We start from the raw sequence: 22,625 nt of genomic DNA, 5'->3' as shown, positions 1-22,625 counted from the left end.
TCATTTCAGGATCTGCAAATCTAGTAAGGAGCCAAGTCATAAATAGCTAAATGGCTATCGTAGAGGCTAGAAAGTCAGAGACTTTTAATACAGCCTATCACAAATAGTCTGCAGGAATACACATCTGTCAAAATGGGGTACTAACATACAGATAAGCTGCCTAGATTTAAGTTTTAAATAATTTATAGAATTTTTGGTATAAATATGCTACATTTAACAACAAGTGTTTACACAAAATAGGCTGTATGGGAATCAGCTCAATACCAAACATGCTATAATGTATAGAAGGCAGATTAGTCACATTAAATTGTGTAGACAATATAGACATCTGATTCATGTGTAGTTTTATCAAATCATAATTTTATTCCATTTACAATTATGTTGGTTGTCAGATTATAAGACCATGCCATCTGGCAATATGGATATAGATCAAATATTTGGCAATTAGGGATTGTTAGCTGAAGTATAATAAAACACTTCTTCAGCACTTGCATATCACACCCTTCAGCTCTTTTGAGTGGGTGGGGATTAGTTCAGTGACACCATCTGGGGGGGTCAATAAAAACTGTTTCTGCTCTCATTTACCTCCAGAATTATGCCAGAATGCATAGTCATTTCTGAGGGTACGTAACAGAATCATACTTATACTAAAGTCAACTGAGCCCTACACAGGAGCCACAGTTCAAGCAAACTTTGCTAATTGCCTCTAATTTGTATTCCTATTTTATTTTACTATTGCTATTGTCTTTTTTGTACCATTCATTATCTAAAAATATTATTCTTGCACTGTTTTTATACCTTATATAATTTTTTTTTTTAAATGATTAAGTTGAGTCTCTGAATGCTCTAAAAAATAAGTTAAAGAATCTTTGTCTTTTTGAGAAAAGCTACTATATTCAGTTTAAATTAGTTATATTCCTGTCTGGCTTTATAGAGAGTGTCACCAACATTTCCTAAAGCTCATAATCGCTATGGCAGATTCAGTGGATGGTGCATGTTTCTGTTACAGCATGTAGTAGTGACTACTGTTTGATGTATAATGGGGTTAATTGCAGAGTTAACAAACCCCAGTGACAATCATTGATTTAGTCTGCTTGAACTTAGATTGCTGTTTCGCCAGCTGAAAAATCCCTGCACAGGATGAGGCTGAGAGAATAATCATCACATTCTGTTAGCAGTTGTGGGATTCAAGAATGGCATCATCACATTCTGGTGGCAGCTGCAGGATCTGAGACTGCTGCCATCACATTTTTGGCAGTAAATCAGTGGGATATTTCTGCCTGGAGCATCAGTGCACAAGTTAGGTAACTAACTGTACACTAAAGGACATTTATGTCAGTGGAAACAGTTTATAGAGATAAGCCAGTGCATAATATTTTCTATATACAACCATGGCCAAACGTTTTGTAAATTACACAAATATTAATTTTCACAAAGTTTGCTGCCTCAGTTTTTATGATGGCAATTTTCATATACTCCAGAATGTTATGAAGCGTGATCAGATGAATTACAATTAATTGCAAAGCCTTTTTTTGCCATGAAAAGAAACATAATTCCATGAAAATTTATATTAGTGAAGAAGTCTTCATGGTGTCCTAGTAAGTCCAGCAAGCACCAGGACCTGTGCAGAGCTTGCTCGGGAATGGCAGCAGGCAAGTGTGAGTGCATCTGCATGCACAGTGAGGCTAAGGCTTTTGGAAGATGGCCTGGTGTCAAGAAGGGCAGTTGATTCAGCTGCAGGATCTGGGCACCACCTGTGCAGAGCTTGCTCAGGAATGGCAGCAGGCAAGTGTGAGTGCATCTGCACGCACAGTGAGGCAAAGGCTTTTGGAAGATGGCCTGGTGTCAAGAAGGGCAGCAAAGAAGCCGCTTCTTTCCAGAAAAAAGCATCAGGGACAGACTGATATTATTATTATACAGAATTTATATAGCTCCAACAGTTTGCACAGTGCTTTACAGCATGAGGGCAGACAGTAAACTTACAATACAAATCAATACAGGAGGGATCACAGGGCCCTCCTCATTAGAGATTACAATCTAGAAGGGAGGGTCAAGTGGAAACAAAAGGAAATAACTGTGGGGGGTGAGCTGATGGAGAAAAGGAACAGACAGTTGTTAGTTAGGGTAGGGTAGGCTTCTCTGAAGAGAAAGGTCTTCAGGCATCATCTAAAAGATAATAGAGTAGCAGATAAGCGGACAGATTGGGGTAAGGCATTCCGTAGGATTGGAGAGGCTTTGGAAAAATCCTGGAGTCGAGTATGGGATGAGGTGATGAGGGAGCTAGAGAGCAGGAGGTATTGAGAGGAATGAAGAGAATGAGTAGGTTGGTATTTAGAGACTAGGCTAGTGATGTAGCTATGGGCTAAATTGTGGATGGCTTTGTAAGTAGTTGTTAGTATTTTGAATTAAAGCGGAAGTAAACCCATCGATCTAACAGTTTGAAAAAACAGTTACATTCCCGGCATGCCGGAAATGCTAACTGTCACATTGGTTGTACTCTCAACCAAACTGTCAAACCATCCAATGGCTGGTGTCATAACTGATCACATGTGCAGCTTCATGGCAGTTAAAGATTAAATGGAGGCCAAGATGGCAGCTTCCTTGGCTGAAAACGATAGGAAGGTTTACTTCCACTTTAAATTCTTTGATATTCTGCAAAAAGTACAGGGATTGAACTAGAAGAAGGAAAAGGATGGTCGGCACTCAGGATGACATCCAAAATAGTATTTCTTTGTTAAATGCATGTATAAAGCTGTAAAATAGCCTACGCATTTTGGATGTTAGTTCTTAGGCATGGCCATGTCAGCAGCCTCAAGATCTGAGCACCGGGCAGATCTTTCATGTAGGAAGGTTGCAGCGCCTACACACCTGTTTTACAGGAATTGGACTGCTGACGACTGAAGTAAAGTCCTTTTCTCTGATGAATCCGCTTTCTGATTGTTTGGGGCACCTGGGAAAAAACCTTGTCTGGAGAAGAAAAGGAGAGCGCTACCATCAGTCCTGTGTCACGCCAACAGCAAAGAATCCTGAGACCATCTACGTGTGGGGTTCTCAGCCAAGGGAGTGGGCTCACTCACAATTTTGCCTAAGAACACCGCCACAAATAAAAAATGGTAGAAAAACATGCTCAGAGAGCATCTTCTCCTGACAATCCAAAAACTATTTGGTGACGAACAGAACCTTTTCCAGCATGATGGAGCACCTTGCCATAAGGAAAACATGATAACTAAGTGGCTTGGGGAGCAAAACTTTTACATTTTGGATCCATTGCCAGGAAAGTCCCCAGACCTCAATCCCAGTGAGAATTTGTGGTTAATCCCCAAAAGGCAGGTGAACAAAAAAAAAAACAAATTCTGACAAACTCCAAGCATGGATTATGCAATAATGGGCTGCTATCAGTCAGGATGTGGCCCAGAAGTTGAATGACAGCATGCCAGGGTGAATTGAAGAGGCCTTGGAAAAGAAGGGTCAGCACTGCAAATATTGACTTTTTGCATAAACTTAATGTAATTGTCAGTAAATGCCTTTGACACTTATTTGCCATATGATAGTTGGCTTGTACAGCCACCTTTGAGCAAGCAGTGCAAACTGATGTCTAGGGAAGTTCAGAATTCTAGACTCCAGCTTTCATGGAAAAGGTATTCAAAGTAGATCTGCCCACAGAGGGCAGTGGGACCTGTCCAAAAGGAGTTTATTTTGCAGCACCAATTTAGGGAACACTTTTTAAAGGTGAAGCATGAATTTCCCCTAGTGGGTAAGTTTGAATTCACCAAAAGAACCTGAATGATGCATTTTTTTTATGATATAACCACACTCACAAACATAGCCAACTATTATTATTCCTGTATTATCTGTGAGTGAGGCAAAATATGTTCACAGGACACTACTACAATCTTGTCCCGTAATTGACAAACCATTTAAACAAACATCCTATGTGAGCATTTCAATAGGACCCGAGTCTGGTTGGAGATTGTAGAGCTAGAGCAGGAAGCAGTGACAACGCCCCCTTCCCATCCTGTCATACTCGTGTATCTCTGACTCTGCTCTTGGTTCAAGGCTGATGGTGCACTCTTGGATGTCTCCTGCTGAAGGTCATGGTAATCCCTGCTTCCTCCTCTGGCTCAAAAATCTACAGCCACACTTTCACCACATGCTCTGCATAAACAGCCAAGCTGCTTCCAGGCCTCACTCTTCTCCTGTACCTAGCTGCTACTCTGCTGAGCTCTGCAGATACCAGAGGACTAGTAATGGTTTCATGGTTTTATACAATGTGAGTATATCAGTTTGTGTGCAATGTACCTCCTTTAGCTGTATACAGCAGTTTTCTGTGTCTGTGATGTCACTCTTCCTTCTGGCTGAATTTCAAAGTTCTTTCAAAGTTCTCTGACATCGTGTTTTTCTTTCTTTTCCAGTCCTGATACTACATCTCCCATTATCATTTGAACCTCTGTAGCTTCGTGGGTGTGCACTTTTACCAGTTCTGGGAGTTGATGTAGGTGGATCCTAGGGTTATTCTGGGTGTTTATGGGCCTTCATATGGGCGGTGAAAGGTGTAAATATGTCATACCTCCTCCTGTGTCATACCTATCTTTGGGTATTCCAAAGAATGATGGCTTACTGAAAGACTACAGAGGAAGGGCTATGGTAGGTTATTATGAAGGTGATAAATATCTTGGCATTTTTGACTGGGCAGGATTGAGTTTTAATTGTGATCCATTCAATCCTGCCCAAAAGCAGCACATCTAGCTTTCAGAACAGGCTATGTATGTGTGCATGAAGGTGTTTCCTTTTTGGATACTGCTGTGATCTGTGAGACGGGACTTGGGAGATTTGTTTCACAAATTTTATTGAGTGAACCAGAGCATGAAATATAACATAGTAGTCATACAAATACTGTCGCATATTATGCATGTGATAATAGTAGAGTACAGTTATATATAAAAAAAAAAATATTCATGTAGATAGTACAATATATATATGTGAACAAATCAGCATAATATTCCAGGACTTGGGAGATTTGGACTCTTCTTATAGGTATGACTGGGAGGGATTGAATGATAATTAGGATGTATTCAATCCCACCCACAATCAGAGCTAGAAGAACAGCTCATACACTTGTCAGAAGTCCTAGACAAGTTGGCTAATCTGACAGTCAAATCAAGTAATTGCCAGATGGGCATGGCAGAAGTCCAGTACCTCAAACACCAAGTAGGAAGTGGCACCATGAGACCTGAGAGAGGGAATGTCAAGGCCATAAATGTCTGGCCTATTCTTTGAACCAAATCATGAGGGTAGCCATCTGCTATATAAAACATGTGTGCAACTACAGTACCCTGGCTAAATCCTTGACTGATTTTCTTCCAGGTCTTGAAGGAGGCACTGGATAGTGCTCCTGTTTTACAGGCTCCAGATTCCACAAATCAGTTTTAGTGCAAAATGATGCCACTGCTTATTTCTTAGGTGTGGTTCTGGTTCTAAGCAATACACTACATAACATATGCCACAATAATAAACAAGTGGAGAGGCGCTTCTGGGTGCAGTAGTTAGAATACCACATTTATTAAGCAACAAAATGTGCACTCACATGTGAGTGCACATTTTGTTGCTTAATACATTTGGTATTCTAACTACTGCACCCACAGGCGCCTCTCCACTTGTTTATTTTTGCAGTCTCTTTTGGAAACGTGGTTTCATTCCTAAATTGACGGCTGCCCTGTCTGCATCTCTCTGGATTCTAGTTCCGATTGGACTAAATAATTTACTATCAGCGACTAGCAGAGACTTTTTATACTCTATATTGTATAGGTTTAATATATTGGAAGTTTTTGTTTACAGTGTCATATCAGAATTGTGCGCCTATACTTGCTATGTTATATAACATATGCCACCACTGAGAAGGAGTATCTACAGGTAACTGCAATACTGCCAGTATGGCCTCAGCTTCAAAGTGATTACTGACCACAACTACCACTACAGTTGGTTAAACTGTCTTGCTGAGGAAAAAAGCAAGCTACTCTATTGGTGCTTGATTCTTTAGCAATATTATTTCACCATATGGCACAAGAAAGGAAGAACCTATGGCAACGCAGACAAATTGTCCCAACAAGCAAAGCCGGCAGACGTTAGTGGGATTGAAAAGGAACTTGCAATTCTTTCTGTGCATCCTTCAAAGAAAGGGGGGTGGGGCAATAATGAGGTCTAATGATGCCAATCTGAGTGAGGAAAAGGGGAAATAATTTTACACACAGTGCCAACCTCATTTCTCCAAATTTCACAAGTCCACTATAAAATGTTGACATTTCAATCTAAAGTCTATGCTTTAGGAAGGGGCGACAACTTTTAAATTTAACAAACCAGACTGAACACCCCTGTGCTAGAACACACACATGAAGCAGGCCATCGAAAAAGCCCATAAAATCATTCTAGAATCTGCACAGCAATGAGTCCAGACATATTGTACCTAAATGGCTAGTGTAGAGTCTGTACCCAATAGAGACTGGAAAGTCAGAGGCTTTTAAAACAGCCTATCATAAATATGCTGGAGGAATACACATCTGTCAGACTGGGGTTAGTGACCTATACCAACATACATATCAGCTGACAAGAATTACGGTAAGTTTCATACAATTTAACATTATGATTGTGCCACATTATTAACAAGTAGGCTTGTGCAATTTGTTTCGTAATAAATCGAAATTCGGCCGAATTTTGCATCTTTTGGACATTCGGATGCATCCGAATGTCCAAATAAAAAAAATAACGAATAACAACGAATACGAAAGAAATATAACGAATGAATTTGAATGAATTCAACATGATTCGGTAATTCTTTAAAGATCTAATGAAACAAAAGGTCAGCTCAAAGTAAATCTTATAGTCCAATCAGCTAATTAATTTTGTGCCGGAGGATGGATTACTGGCAAAGTGCATTCCTGAGAACTGAGTTAGAAGGGTGTTGTATTGTATTTGAGCCGAGGAGAAGAGACGTTGTCATTGCGTGTGTTAAAAGATTCAATAAACAAACGAATTTCCAAACTACGAATCATTATCACGAATGTCTATACATACATAAATAGCGAATTTCAACAAATACGAACAAATGAATTCGACACTCTACGAATAATAACGAATTATCCGAAAACGTATTAATGTAACATAACGAATATAACAGAAAGGAATTATGTATTTTACGAATGACACCGAACTGAAACTAAACAAAATTTTCCGTTGTGCACAAGTCTATTAACAAGTGTTTACACAAATGTATAAGAGAATAAATCAGTTCAATACCAAACATGTCTGTTCTATAAATTACAGAAGGTGAATTGGTCACACAAAATATTCCAGGTGATATAGATATCTGATTGCTGTTATGTTGCCTTGCCATCTGGAAATTTGTTTGGGTGGGGGTTTACTCAGTGACACCCTCTGCAGGGTCAACAAAATGCTGTTGCAATTGGCAACTGCCGCTGCTCTTCTTTTCAATTGGAACTAGGCCAGAATGTTAAGAGCCATTTCTGACAGCCAGTGATTCTGTCAGAATCAGACCTACTCTGAAATGAATTTGACTATACCCAGGAGTCAAAGAACAAACAAACCAGTACCTCTCATTTTAAACCTATTTATTTTACTGTTGATATGGTCTATTTTGAAAAAGTAAATTTTCAGTAAATATTGTTCTTGCAAGTTTTTTATTCCTTTCATTAGGAGCCGACTCACATCAGAATTGCACAGGAATGCGGACTGCGTCAAAAAAAACAAAAAAAACTTCTATTGTGTACCATGCTTCACGCTGTTGTCATTACACTTACTATCAATAAAATGGGGCTAGAAGAAATGCTATTTTCCAGACCTTTCTTTGCTGCAAAAACCAAGCCAGGTTATAGGTGAGCCAAAAAATATAAAAGAATTGTGGACCCCTTCTGTGTTCACATCACGTGATATAACAGTTTCACCTAAAGAACCCAACTCGCACAGTACCAAGCTCTTTTGAAAGTCACTTATTTTGACAAATATTCCAATTGTAAGCTCCTAAAGTATTTGCAGTGAAATCCAATGCTTTTTGAGATCTGTAACCAACAATTGTTTAAGAGTAACATAGATATCTGAAGATATCTGAAGCTATACTGTATATGATGACACCATAATCACGTCAGCTGGAAGTAAGGCTTTCATTTGGAATCTGGAAGTAGGGTATTTTTGTGTTTCTACTTTAATGTATCAGTAAGCATACTAGGTACTTTAACTCTAAAAGCTCCAGTATAAAGCCAGTAGCATAACGATGAGCAGGGCCACCGTAAACTTTTACTGTCAGGCTGGGACTTTTTTATGGGGCTAAATATTCCACCTTATAAAAAGGATCAACAGGTGGCATAAGCCCTAGGTCCTATAAGCTATAGCTATAGTCAGCTATAGATGAGGGTGGTGGCAAGATTTTGTTATCACGTGAGTGTTTGTATTGGTCCAGCAGTGCACCAACACCTTTGCTGCCATTGTGCTCTCGCTGGGTGTTTGGTGTGCTCCTGTACCTTTAAGGAGGGGTGGGCTCCCCTTCAGTCCACCTGCTCTCATCTATCCATCAGAATGCATGTGCCTCCACTGTGGGGACACTTATATTTTAGTGTTAGGACCACAGATACCAGGGTGCCTTGACATGGCTCTGTGGCTCACGCATGCGTTTGCAAATGCATGCGGACTAAACCCCTGTTTTTAACGCATACTGTTAGACAAGTCAATTTGGTTGTCTGCGAGCTGGTGGTAAGTAGGCTTTGGTTTTTTCCTGGGCATTCCCCAGACATTGTTGTTACCTATAAGCTATAGAGCTGTAGACTAAGAACCTGAAAATTTTAGATACAAAATGACTGCTCAATACGCATGGAAATACCAACTGCAAAATTATACATTGTGGTTGATTTACTAAAACTGGTGCAAAATCAGGTGTAGCTCTGCATAGAAACCAATCAACTTCCAGGTTTTTTCAGCAAAGCCTAATTGAACAAGCTGAAACTAGAAGTTGATTGGTTACCATGCACAACTGCACTAGATTTTGCACTCTCCAGTTTTATTATATCAACTCCATTATATTTTAGCAATAACATTGTAATTGTATAAAATATATATATTGTATCTGTATACATCATTTACCTTGTTGCCATCTGCTTCCACTCCACGGCTGTTGCGCTTGGTGTTTACTCTCTTCCTTCGTTTTCGCAGAACTATATAAATCTGGACATATACCAGGAGTGTGACAATAAAGGGGACATAGAAGGATACAACAGAGGAGTAGATGACAAATGCAGGGTTTTCAATGAGGCACTCATTGGATGCTGTAAAAATAAGATCAAGTAAGTACAAATCCTCTTCACCTTTCAAATATACACATATATATATATATATATATATATATATATATATATATATATATATATATATATATATATATATATATCAATTCTAAATACTGACATCAAAGCTGTGCTGTGCATGCTGAAAAATAAACCATTTGTAAAAGAAGTTCAGAATTGTTTCATATGAACAAAATATGATCGCCTAGCTAAGTTGATTTATTGAAGAAATAGAGGTTGTTCAATTAGCAAAGTGAATGTTTGTAAATAATGTGAAGCTGTGTTCACTGTTATTATCCAATCACATGTAATATCCAATGTGATTGGATGATAAAAAAAAGAAAAAAAATCTACACTTTATTTACCAAATTCAGTGACCATTTGGTATGCCTAATGAACAGTCTCCACTCCTGTTGTAATTCAACTTTATAGAGTTTATGCGTTCTCTGCCACTAATGATTTGTGAACAATGCAACGCAACACACTACCGCACATTACTGTGTATTGCGGCATGCTACAATGCAGCTACAATGCTTTAGTGATTTGGGGTGCCATTCGAAATGAATGGCCCCACAATGCACTAACAATTGTTACGGATGTTACCACACTTTGCAGAAATGTGGTAGCACATGCAGAAGTGTAAAATGGGCCCTAAAACATTTTATGTACTAAACAAAGAAGACAATCCTATCATAATACCCAGCATTAACCAACTTAAATTCTTGAAGCACTTGTAAATAACCAGATAAGCTCACTGAATGGCAGAAGAAAATCCCTATGATAAACTTTGTTAGTTTAGCCTTTGCCTGTCAATATTTTACACCAAACTGATTGCCTTGTTTTATTTAGACTTTCTAGTTAGACCACAGAGGTCTTAGTTAAAATTTTACCTGCACAAATCAAATAGAGGATAACAATAAAAATAAAGCATTTCTAAACTTATAAAATGTACTTCATTCTGGATATCCCATACACAGGACTCAGAGTACAGTACATGATCTCTATTAAATAAGTTACATAATCTCTGCTGAGGGCGCAAGACATCTATCTGTTCAAGCAGAGTTATTGATTGATCGTGTCTTTAGACCTGTTTTTACAGCAAATGGTACATTTTAAGTAGGCTTTCCTGATAATGAACCCATGAAATAATTAATAACTTACTTGTATAAGTTTAGCTTTGCTTTAACAACATAAAAAAAAATTAAACAACCTTTAATAACAATAAAACAGGTTTTGTACCCAAGCAAAATAATTTGACAGTAATAAGCTACTATTCGTATTGCAATGTGGAGGCTTTTTTTTCTCAGAAAATAGGTGCAGGAACTCAACCACAACCCCTCAAACCCACCTCATGCACACCCCCTCAAACTGCATCAAATAGTGTATGTGGTCACATTTCACCAACAGGAGGAGGATGTTAAAGGGGCATTAAATACCAGGAGTGCATTACATACAGAGTGCAGTTCCTGGGGGGTTAGCCACAGAGTGCAGAGTTCAGGGATGTGCTGCATGTCGAATTCCGAGTTCAGGTGTGGGCTACACACAGAGTGCAGAGTTCAGCTTTCTTCCACACCTGCTTATCTTTGCATCCCAAATTCACATCTCACTTTCACCCTCTTTAGCTATGACCTCTCCACTGTCCCATCTTCTCTGCCTCTCCTTAAAAGCTTAATCATCTTCAAGATGTACTATTTTTGTTGCTGTGTTAAGCTCAAGCAAACAGCAGGCTTGAGTATCTCCTCACATACTGTAGGTGGCTTTGTCTCTCACTTGCTGAGATATCATTCATTTGGGGTGTTGGCATCAGCACTGCATCCTGGGCACCTGCATCTCCCTTGTCCCCATCCTGCACTCAGTGGCAGCTGCTCAGGAGATTAGATCTGTGGGAGCCGTTGGAGACAAGCTATCACTTGTAAATACAGAAGCCAGACTTCTCTGTTTACAGGTGATAGTGCTGAGCAGGCAGCAGAGGGCCTGAGCCAGAGGTAGTGGAACTGGGTTCCACCTAATTCCAGCTGAATAAAGGCCTGGCAATGTGCAATGATTGTGTACAGGACAGTGACCCAATAGAACAACATTTAAGCTTATTGTATTTATCTGAGGGAACAAGACAATATTAGATTAGCTATGATGCATTAATGTACTTTGCACACAATTACTGCACCTCCTACTACTTTAATAAAGTTGAACTGTATGGATATAGTTGCATAGTTATATTGGTCTAACTTGGACCAATAAATGCAAAGTGTTCTCTGATTAGGTGAATGTTCTCGGTATAAGGGAATTATACAGAGAACTCTGTAGTTCTCTATATAAGGAGAAAAGGCAGGGTGAAGAGGTCAGGTATCTGAAGAGTCTGGTATAGAATTTTGGGGGGAATGTCCATGCTGGTTTTTTTTTTTTAACTATCCCTGATTGGTTAGCTTACATTGAAGGGCCATATAAGTGAATTGGGCCAGGGACATCACTGGTTGTTAATGACTCAGTGGTACCATGCCTACATTGGCATCCATAACATCGATTGACAACGGGAAGCTATCATGTATAATAGCAGTAGTAAAACTGGCACATACATATATGACATTCAGCTCCCTCCAAACAAATAAATGTTCAAAGCATTCGTTTGAAGTCTTGAACAGCCAAGGTTCAGTCCAAACTTGTGTTCAGATCAAACAGTTATACCCCGTACACACGATCGGATTTTCCAGCAACAAATGTTGTATGTGAGCTTGTTGGCGGAAAGTCCGACCATGTGTATGCTCCATCAAACATTTGTTGTCAGACTTTCCACCAACAAATGTTGGCTGGCCGGTTCTCAAATTTTCCGCCAACAAATGTTTGTTGTCAAACTTTCTGATCATGTGTACACAAGTCCGTTGGACAAAAGTCCACTCATGCTCGGAATCAAGTACAAGCCGGAGATATAACAAGCATTCATAATGGAGATATCACGTACGCCTTGTACGTCACTACGTTCGTAACTGTTGGCCAACATTTGTGTGACCGTGTGTATGCAAGAAGTTGGAGCCAACATCCTTCGAACAAAAATCCACTGTTTTGTTGTCTAAAAGTCCTATCGTGTGTACGAGGCATTACATTCAAGGAAATCCAGGATTGTTAACTGTCACATTTGCTTGTTCTTTCAACCAAACTGTCAAACCATTAAATGACAGATGTCATAACTGATCACATGTGCAGCACCATGTCAGTTGCAAATCAAACAGAAGCTAAGATGACAGCCTCCTTGGTTGAAAAAGATAGTAAGGTTTAATTCTGCTTTAAGTTCATGCCTACTGTATACTGTTTTGAGTGCATGCAAAGTACAGTGCACCTTCTCAACCCACTCCTGGCATATGTGAGATGTAGGGAATAGAGACAGGCGCTGGGACAATGGGAATTCAGTGCATATGCACAGGAGTTACATCAGGGGCCACCTATAAAGATAAAATATGCAGGGGCAGAAGACATAGCAGAAAAGATGGAGCAGAAACAGGAACGGAGATGTCAGCTCTGTAGAAAGGAAAACTAGCCGGTAAGTCTTCCAAATTAGGCAAGTGTGTTGGGCACATCTGAGTTTCTGCCCCTCAGCCACTCTGCAGTTCCACTAAACCCTTGTACACACAATCGGAGATTCCGACGGAATGTGTCCGATCGGAGCATTTTGTCGGATATTCCGACTGTGTGTGGTCTGCATCGGACTGTTTCCGTTGGAATATCCGTCAGACCAAATTTTCCAACTTGCCGGTAATATTTTCCGCCAAAATGCTCCGATCGGACATACTCCGATCATGTGTAGAGAATTCCGATCGGACAAAGTGCCACGCATGCTCAGATCAAATTCCTACATCAAAGCTATTGGCTACTAGCCTGAACATAGTCCCATCGTAACGAAATTACGTCATCACGTTCTGAAAGATCTGATTTTCCGACAACTTTGTCCGACCGTGTGTACGCAACAGTTTCGGACAAAATCCGGCGGACAAAATCCAACAGATTTGGTTGTCGGAATCTCCGGCCCTGTGTACAAGGGCTAACACTAAAGAGCACCTGGATCACTCTGAGATGTGTAGGCATCAAGATGTCTGAATAGAAGTGCTGGAGAAGTTTACATTTATTGATTAATTATTTACCAGAACTGAAATTTAAAAACATTATATTCTTTTACATAATGCAGGTAATTTACAGAATAACTCAATGTAGTCAAATGATGATAGACATCTGATAATGCTCTCTCAAAATAAAATATATATTTTTTATGTCTTTTCTTTTTCTCCACATCTGCAATTGGAACCTTCTTCTGTGAAGGCAAAATGCACGGTGAACAATATTAGTTTTCCATTAGCCATTCATTTTGTCTGTCTTCATTGTTTTCTCTAGATTGTTTCTCTAGATCAATAATTCATTCAGGGTATTTTGTTGGTCGAGCACCGTATATCATTTTATAACAATGGATAACAGTGACAGGACAAAGGTTTTGTAATTACTGTATTTATTACCACTTGATATGGTTGGGTGGTTGTTTTGCTTGTTATAAATTGGGATTTATAAGATGAAAGTGTTTGTTTTTGTTTTTGCAGACATTTGAAAGTAACATTTGTGCTCAAGAGGATACACAAACATGACATGCGGCAGAAAACTGCAGATAGCCTCAGCTTGCCCAAAACATTTACAATTACTTTTCATGGCTAAAGTTATTCACCTGCTTTCCAGAATGTAGTAGGGGCTCAAGATGTGGTTTTCAGCCTAGTACAAGGGAGTGATAAATGTATGTTTTTTTTTCTATTAGTAGGGAAACTCAATTAACCCAAACTAATGACTGAAGAAAAAGTTTCACTATAAATGTATTTCTTATATCAAAAAGTCAAACCTTGGGTGCCATGATGTTGGGCTACAGAAGCCTCTATTGCCTCTGCATTACCCAGCCTTGTCTTTCAAACTGTTTTTACTTTTTTTGTATAGAGTAAAGGAGGGTTATAACTCCTGTAAGGTTTATTATTGCCATCTTTGCCCCATTGGGGAGATTTACCTTCACTTCCTGTCTCATAGCCAAAATAGGAAGTGACAGGAAATCCCTGCAAATTAAGGGTATCTCTTGGGGGACCCCCAGCTCAACAGATCTAGTGACCCCATAGGAAAATTTTCCCTCTATTACTTTTCTGGGGACAACCCAAAATTTGGATTATGGTAAACAGGACAAATGGAGAGGTTGAATCTCTCTAACGGGGAGCTCTAAATAAATACAACTGAGGGAACCACATTCGGCAGGACTGTGAAATCTTCAGGACTTTGAGTCTGACAGCTCAGGAATATTAATGTAAGTTTACTATTGTATTCATGAATTATTGCATAAAGTACAGTGTATATATATAAAAAAACTTTATGAAAGCATTTTAGCCCCGTATTATTAATCCTTTTTTAGTTAATCAGTAATTCTTATTAACTCCTTCATTACCTTCCTTCCACAGCCTAGGTTCACACATATGCGGTGCAGGAAACCTAGCAATCCCTTATGCCGCGTACACATGACCGGACATTCCGGCAGGAAAGGTCCGACAGAATCATTTCATCGGATATTCGGATCGTGTGTGGGATTCATCAGACTTTTTTTCCAAAAATTCTGATGGACCTAGAAATAGAACATGTTTTAAATCTTTCTAACGGAATCAATTCCTATTGGTAAAACCGTTTGTCTGTATGCTATTCCGACTGACCAAAAACGACGTAAGGGCAGCTATTGGCTACTGGCTATTGAACTTCCTTTTCTAGTTCCATCGTACGTCATCGCGTTCCAAATGAAAGTGGAAGTAAACCCTTCTATCATTTTCAGTCAAGGAAGCTGCCATCTTGGCCTCTAATGATTCTTCAACTGCCATAATGCTGCACATGTGATCAGTTATGAAACCAGACATTGGATGGTTTGAAAGTTTGGTTGAGAGCACAACCAATGTGAAAGTTAGCATTTCCAGCATGCCGGGAATGTAAGTGTTTTTTGAAACTGGGTTTACTCCCGCTTTAATGGACTTTGGTGTGATTGTGTGTAGACAAGTCCGTTTCAGCGGACTCCGTCGAAAAGACCATCAGAGTTTATTCTGACGGAAAGTCCGGTCGTGTGTACGCGGCATAAGCGTTAACCACACTGCATTTGCATGAACTGGGACTCAATATATATATATATATATATATATATATATATATATATATATATATATATATATATATATATATATATATATATATATATACACATATATATATATATATATATATATATATATATATATATACATATACATATATATATATATATATATATATATATATATATATATATATATATATATATATATATATATATATATATATATGATATAGATATAGATATATATATATATATTTTTTTTTTTTTTGCTGTTTTCTATTTTTAACCTTTGTACACTATGTAAACTTTTTTTCAGTTGCCATGTGTTTGCATTTGTAGTGTCAAATTTAAAAAAAATTATGTTTTGCACCAGAAACATGATTCTTGTGACTTTATAAAAGAGACAAATCTCAGAATAAATTTGTAGTTAACCCTAATTAGGTTTTTAAATTTTAGTTGGGGGAGGCATACTTTGGCATCCTTGCCTTAGGTTCCAGAGGACGTTGTCTCAGCACTGTCTGTTCTTACACTTCATGCCCTCCAAGTCTGTACACCCAGACCCTATCTGCTAATAGGATGGGGAACAGTTTTCCTCACTGTTCTAGTTGTGGGTTCTGGATGCATCGATGTGGAATTCTCAAATTGTTTCTTTCAGCTTCTCCATGCCTGGAGTACCTTGTGTGGCTATGACATCACCATGCTAAGATAAGCCAGTCAAATAGGGTAGGAGGGGATTGCACAAATTAGTTAGCCTGAGAGGCAGGACATGAAATTAAATGACACTAACAATTAATTAAAATAAATATTTAAATATAGCAATATGGTAGCTGTCCTCTCTAAATTATTTTTAAAGGTATAGGATCTTACTGCAAAACATAGTGAGTCACGGACCCAGAAAAGCCTGTGTATATCACCCATTGGGATGGTGGTCTGAAATGAATCTAAGGCCGCGTACACACGCGGGGACTGTTCGCTCAACTTTGTCCGTCAAACAGTTTCAGCAAACAGTCCGCTCAAAATTAGCATGGACGGACTTGCCCACACACGACGAACGAACAGTTTGTTGAAACCGTGCGCGATGACGTGAACGGCACGTACGACGGGACGGAAAATACAACGTCCTATACACTGCATTACAACTTTCGGCGTGTAAATCCTTTCTGAGCATGCGCGGAACTTAGTTTGACGAACAAGCCTACACACGAGGGGACTGTTCGCTGAAACCAAGTTTCAGCGGACAGTTTTTCGGAAATTCCGAAAAACCTTGTTCAGCAAACTGTTCGCTGAAACTGTCCGCTGAAAGCCCACACACGGGCGGACTGTCCGCCGAAACACTGTTCAGCGGACAAAGTTGGGCGAACAGTCCCCGCGTGTGTACGCGGCCTAACTGATTGCATTCACTCAACTTTTTAACCTGAACTGAACCTTTTATGTCTTTGTTTGTCTATAGCCCTCTTGTCCTTGTGAATAGGGATGAGCCGAACACCCCCCGGTTCGGTTCGCACCAGAACTTGCGAACGGCCCCCGCGTTCGTTACGAACGTTAGAACCCCATTGAAGTCTATGGGACTCGAACGTTCGAAATGGAAAGTGCTAATTTTAACGGCTAATATGCAAGATACTGTCCTAAAAAGGGTTTGGGGACCTGACTCCTGCCTCAGGGGACATGGGTCAATGCAAGAAAAAGTTTTAAAAACAGCCGTTTTGGCGGGAGCACTGATTTTAATGACGATTAAAGTGAAAAAAAAAAAGTGAAATATTACTTTAAATATGGTGCCTGGGGGGTGTCTGTAGTATGCCTGTGAAATGCCACGTGTTTCCCGTGTTTAGAACAGTCCCTGCACAAAATGACATTTAACGGAAATAACACCATTTAAAACTGCTTGCGGTTTTAATGTTATATCTGGTTCCTGCAATATGGTTGAAAATCATTCAGAAAAATGGCATGGGTAGCCCTCCCTGCCCATTACCAGCCTATTTGGGTCTTGTACGCATATTAAGGGGAACCCTGTACCCATATTAAAAAAAGGAAATGCGTGTGGCCCCCAGGCCCTATATACTCAGAACAGCAGTATACAGGCGGTGCAAACAAGACAGGGATTGTGTAGGTTTGTTGTGTTAAGTTGAATCTGTTTGTAATTTTCAACTGGTACATTTTTAAAGTGTAGCTCCAGTCAAAAAAACTATTTTTAAGCTTTTTGGAAAACATAGGGAAGGGTTATCACCCCTGTATAATTTGTTTTGTCGTCCGTCTTTTTTCATCTCACTTGCTGCTGTCTCCTTCCGTTTGCAAGTAGGAGATGTTTGTAAGTTGGATATTTGAAAGTAGGGGCCTGCCCTATATTATAGCGGTATGTACTGGGTACAGAGCACGCAGACAGCACGCACTATCTCCTAACACTACTGACTGCAAGCTCTATTAATAACCACTTGACCACTGGGCACTTAAACACCCTTAATAACCAGACCAATTTTCAGCTTTTGGTGCTCTCACATTTTGAATGACAATTACTCAGTCATGCAACACTGGACCTATATGAAATGTTTGTCCTTTTTTTCACACAAATAGAGCTTTCTTTTGGTGGTATTTAATCACCTCTCAGTTTTTTTATTTTTTGTGCTATAAAAGAAAAAAGACCGGAAATTCAGCGAAAAAATGAATTTTTCTTTGTTTCTGTTATAAAATTTTGCAGATTAGTAATTTTTTCTTCATAATTTTTTTTTTACTGGTTACATGTTTTGAGTTGCAGAGGAGGTCTAGGACTAGAATTATTGCTCTCGCTCTAACGTTCTCGGCAATACCTCACATGTGTGGTTTGAACACCGTTTTCATATGTGGGCGGGGCTTACGCATGCGTTCGCTTCTGCATGCGAGCACATGGGGACATGGGCGCTTAATTTTTTTTTTTTTTTTTTATTCATCTTACTTTATTTATTTTAGTTTGACTTTTTGTTCCCCAAAAATATATTTTTGATCACTTTTATTCCTATTACAAGGAATGTAAACATCCCTTGTAATAGGAATATGAGGTGACAGGTCCTCTTTACAGTGAAATCTGGGGGTCAATATGACCCCACATCTCACCTCTAGGCTGGGAAGCCTGAAATAAAAAATAAAAAAAAGATTCTGGCTTTGATCGTACTGGCGAGTTGGTAGAAGCACCGGAGGGCGGTGAGGGGCGTCTATGGCTGGGTATTTCAGGGTATCACCGAGTATGGCTGGGTATCTCCGAGTATGGCTGGGTATGGCAATTTATGGCAGGGTATTGCAGAGTATTGGCGGGGTATTGGTGGGGTACTACAGAGTAATAGCAGGGTACTGCAGAGTATTGGGGAGTACTACAGAGTAATGGCAGGGTACTGCAGAGTAAAGGCAGGGTACTGCAGAGTAATGGGGGGTACTGCAGTGTAATGGCAGGGTACTGCAGAGTATGCACTGGTATTGCAGAGTATTGGCGGGGTATTGGCGGGGTACTACAGAGTAATAGCAGGGTACTGCAGAGTATTGGGGAGTACTACAGAGTAATGGCAGGGTACTGCAGAGTAAAGGCAGGGTACTGCAGAGTAATGGCAGGGTACTGCAGAGTAATGGCAGGGTACTGCACTGCAGAGTAATGGCGGGGTACTGCAGAGTAATGGCAGGGTACTGCACTGCAGAGTAATGGCGGGGTACTGCAGAGTAATGGCAGGTACTGAAGAGTATTGGGGGGTACTGCAGAGTAATGGCAGGGTACTGCAGAGTAATGGGGGTTACTGCAGAGTAATGGGGGGTACTGCAGAGTAAAGGCAGGGTACTGCAGAGTAATGGGGGGTACTGCAGAGTAATGGCAGGGTACTGTAGAGTATGCACTGGTATTGCAGAGTATTGGCAGGGAATTGAGGGGTTAAATTCGGTGAGCAGCGATGTGGGCACTGCAGATGCAGCCCACATCGCTGCTGACACCGATCTCTTTCCCCTCCGCTGTACCAATCGGTACAGAGAGGGGAGGGAGGAACCGGCGTCATAACATGACGCCGGTTTGTTTACAAGTGATCACTCCGTCATTTGACGGAGCGATCACGTGGTAAACGGCCGCGACGAGCGGCCGTTTACCGTGATCCGTGATGCACCGGGTCCTGTGGACCCGGCGGTCACGGATGCTCTCGAGTGCGCGCCCCAGGGGGCGCGCGAGAGCAGAATTCTGGGAGGCCGTTAATTAACGGCCTCTCAGAGTTAAACAACCGCCCTGAAGCCGTTAATCGGCAATGGGCGGTTGTTAAGTGGTTAAAGATAGATCACTAGCTAGCTATATAGGTGAGGTGAATATAGTGTAGTGGTGTATACTGCGGTCAGGGCACAGACAATAACCACTACACAAGAGCAAGATAGGAAATCAGCCAAAAACAATTGGTGTGTAACTGTGTTGAAGGTACACAGAACACCCACTGCTTCAGATTCCAACACACTACACGAGGCCGCCTCAAAGGCGGCCTTATATAGTGTGGGGCGTGCACTACACAGCCTGAGCTATGATTGGCCACAGGCAGGATGCCTGTGGCCAATCATGGCTCTCCTCGCTGCTGGCGCTGCGATTGGCCAAGCATGCGGGGTCACAGTGCATGCTTGGCCAATCATGAGCCAGCAATGCACTGCGCCATCGCAGTGCATTGTGGTCCGCGCGCGCCATACGAATTTTGACGCGAACGGACCAAGAGTTCGGATTTCGCCGAACGCCCGAACAGCCAATGTTCGAGTCGAACGTACGTTCGATTCGAACACGAAGCTCATCCCTACTTGTGAATCCTGACCAGATCTTTATTAGCCTGTGGTTTGTAATCATATCTGAGTAGCTTCCTCTATCCTGTGGTGCCAAGTTGTGGCTCTGCCTGGTTCTTCAACTAAAATATATCTTTCCTGACTTCACCACCAGCCTGAACTTGACTACAGTTTTGCTTCATGAATAACAGCCAACCTACCCATGTATGTATTTTCACCTGCAACCAATAAAGCAACCCTGAGCTCCACAGTCTAGTAGTTGTCCTAAAGTCAAATCCATGACCACCATAAATATTTCTGATCCAGATTAGGCATTTCCAGAGCTTGTACCTTAGCAAAGCCATTAGTCACCTGCTATGACACAGTGGGGTTGATTTACCAAAATTGGAAAATGCTAAATTTGGTGTAGCTCTGCATAGTAACCTCAGCTTCCAGAGTTTTTTTTTTTTTAAATCAAAGCTTAATTGAACAAGCTGAAGTTCAAAGCTGATTGGCTACTATGCAGAGCTGTACCAGATTTAACACTCTCCAGTTTTAGTAAATCAACCCCACTGTATTCTTGCTTGTATGCACAGATGCCATACTTGCATTCCACTCTTTGTCTGAATTGAACCTAAATCTGCACTCCAGTGTTTGCATTGTTTCCATGGATTGTGCACTTGCACTAAATTATCAGCTTTTATGCACTGATACCCAATCTCCAAGCTAGTACCTGTACTATCTTCTTATACCCCAGACACACATTCATATTTTGGCCTGGATCTCTACTAGGGATGTGTCGAATGGACCCCTGTTTGGTTTGCAACAGAACCTGCGAACACCGCAAAAGTTTGGACCTGAATAGCAAACCCCATTAAAGTCAATGGGATCTGAATGTCAAAAATCAAAAGTGCCCATATTGAAGGCTTATATGCAAGTAATTGGGCATACAATGGTTATAGGGGTCTGAGCCCTGCCCTGCGGGACATGTATAAATAAAAGAAAAGTTTGTGAAAAACATCATTTTTAAACGAGCAGTGATTGTTTTGATTTTTAAAATGAAAGCCTAAAAATGAAAAATTCCTTCCAATATAGTGTCTGGGAGGCCCCCTTATTTTAGAATATAGAATATATATATAGAATCTGCTGCAGTGATAATTGCATTTTGAAGCCAAAAAAATAAAATTTTCCCTGCAAGCTGCCTTTATTTTGCTTAGCAACAGCTGGGGAGTGTGGCCACAATGTAGTGCACTGGGAACACAATTAGAGATTTTTTGAATACATTATGGTGTCACTTAGACTTTGTATAGAAGGGTGCATAAAAATTGGGCTTTGGGTGTCGGCGGTGCCTTCCCACCATAACCCTATAGATGTAATCTTGATGAAAACAAGAATTGGCCTTGCTGTAAAAAAAATTGCAATGATTTTCACCTGTCAAACAGGTGCTGAAAAATTGGTTTGCGGGTGTTAATTGTGCCCATGAAACCTATACCAAAAACATTCTTCCAATGAAATGATTGAACACCCTCAAAGCTAGGCAGCCTCAAAGTCCTGCAGAGAATCCACATCCCAAAAAGTCTTAATCAGTGACATCGGCCCGAGGGGCATCATAGCTGGTGATCCAGGACTGATTCATTTTTATAAAAGTCAAACGGTCCATGAAGTCTGTGGACAGACGCTTTCTATGATCAGTAACGAAACCTCCTGCAGCACTGAATGCCCGTTCTGAAAGCACGCTGAATGCAGGGCAGCCCAACAACTCAATAGCATACTGGACAAGTTCTGGCCAGTGGTCTTTTCTCATGACCCAGTAAGTCAGTGGATCTTCATCTGGAAAGCTCTCCATCTCTGTTTTGGCCCTGAGGTAATTGTCTACCATTTGATGCAGACGCTGCCGATGGGATGTAGAAGCTGACAGTCCTGGTCGGTGAGGGCTAAAAAAAATCCAAAATTCCTCACTTAGGCAGACACCTTCTCCAATTCTCCTCTCTATACCAACAGAAGACTTAAAACTAAATTTCCCAAGACATTGTAACCTACCCTACCCTAACCTAGTCAGGAAAAACATTCAATAAAATCCTCTTTAGCGTTACCTCAAGATATTTTTTCTTTTGCACTCTCTGTGGGGATAGGATGAGTTCTGAGACCTTCCCCTTATAATGGTATTCAAGGAGGATTGCCAACCAGTAATCATTCTTCTCCTTTATGCCACATAATCTAGGGTCCTTTCACAGGCTTTGAAGCATGAGGTTGCCCATGCGCCTCAAATTTGCCGAGGCTTGAGAAGCAGACTCTTCGGGGTCACTCAGGATGACAGCATCTGGAAATTATATCTCCCAGGCACGTACTACTCCCAAGGGTCCTGGGGTTGGAAAGCCATCTCTTACAGATTGACGCATGTCTTCCTT

General features: G+C 40.5%; 1 protein-coding gene across 1 annotated transcript in view; it reads right to left on the bottom strand.

Moving 5' to 3' along the window:
* Positions 1–22,625, bottom strand: part of DRD2 (dopamine receptor D2) — a 640,087-nt gene that overhangs the window by 42,462 nt on the left and 575,000 nt on the right. Inside the window, exon 5 of the mRNA XM_077458131.1 lies at positions 9,145–9,326. Coding sequence (XP_077314257.1) covers positions 9,145–9,326 — 182 coding nt within the window. The remainder of the gene's footprint in view (positions 1–9,144; positions 9,327–22,625) is intronic.

This window comes from Lithobates pipiens, unplaced genomic scaffold (assembly GCF_037356315.1).
Source record: "Lithobates pipiens isolate NorthernLeopardFrog02 unplaced genomic scaffold, aLitPip1_a1.2 Scaffold_27, whole genome shotgun sequence".
Classification (NCBI taxonomy): Eukaryota; Metazoa; Chordata; class Amphibia; order Anura; family Ranidae; genus Lithobates; species Lithobates pipiens.
The sequence above is the reverse complement of the archived record's forward strand: the minus strand, read 5'-3'. Positions and strand labels throughout refer to the sequence as shown.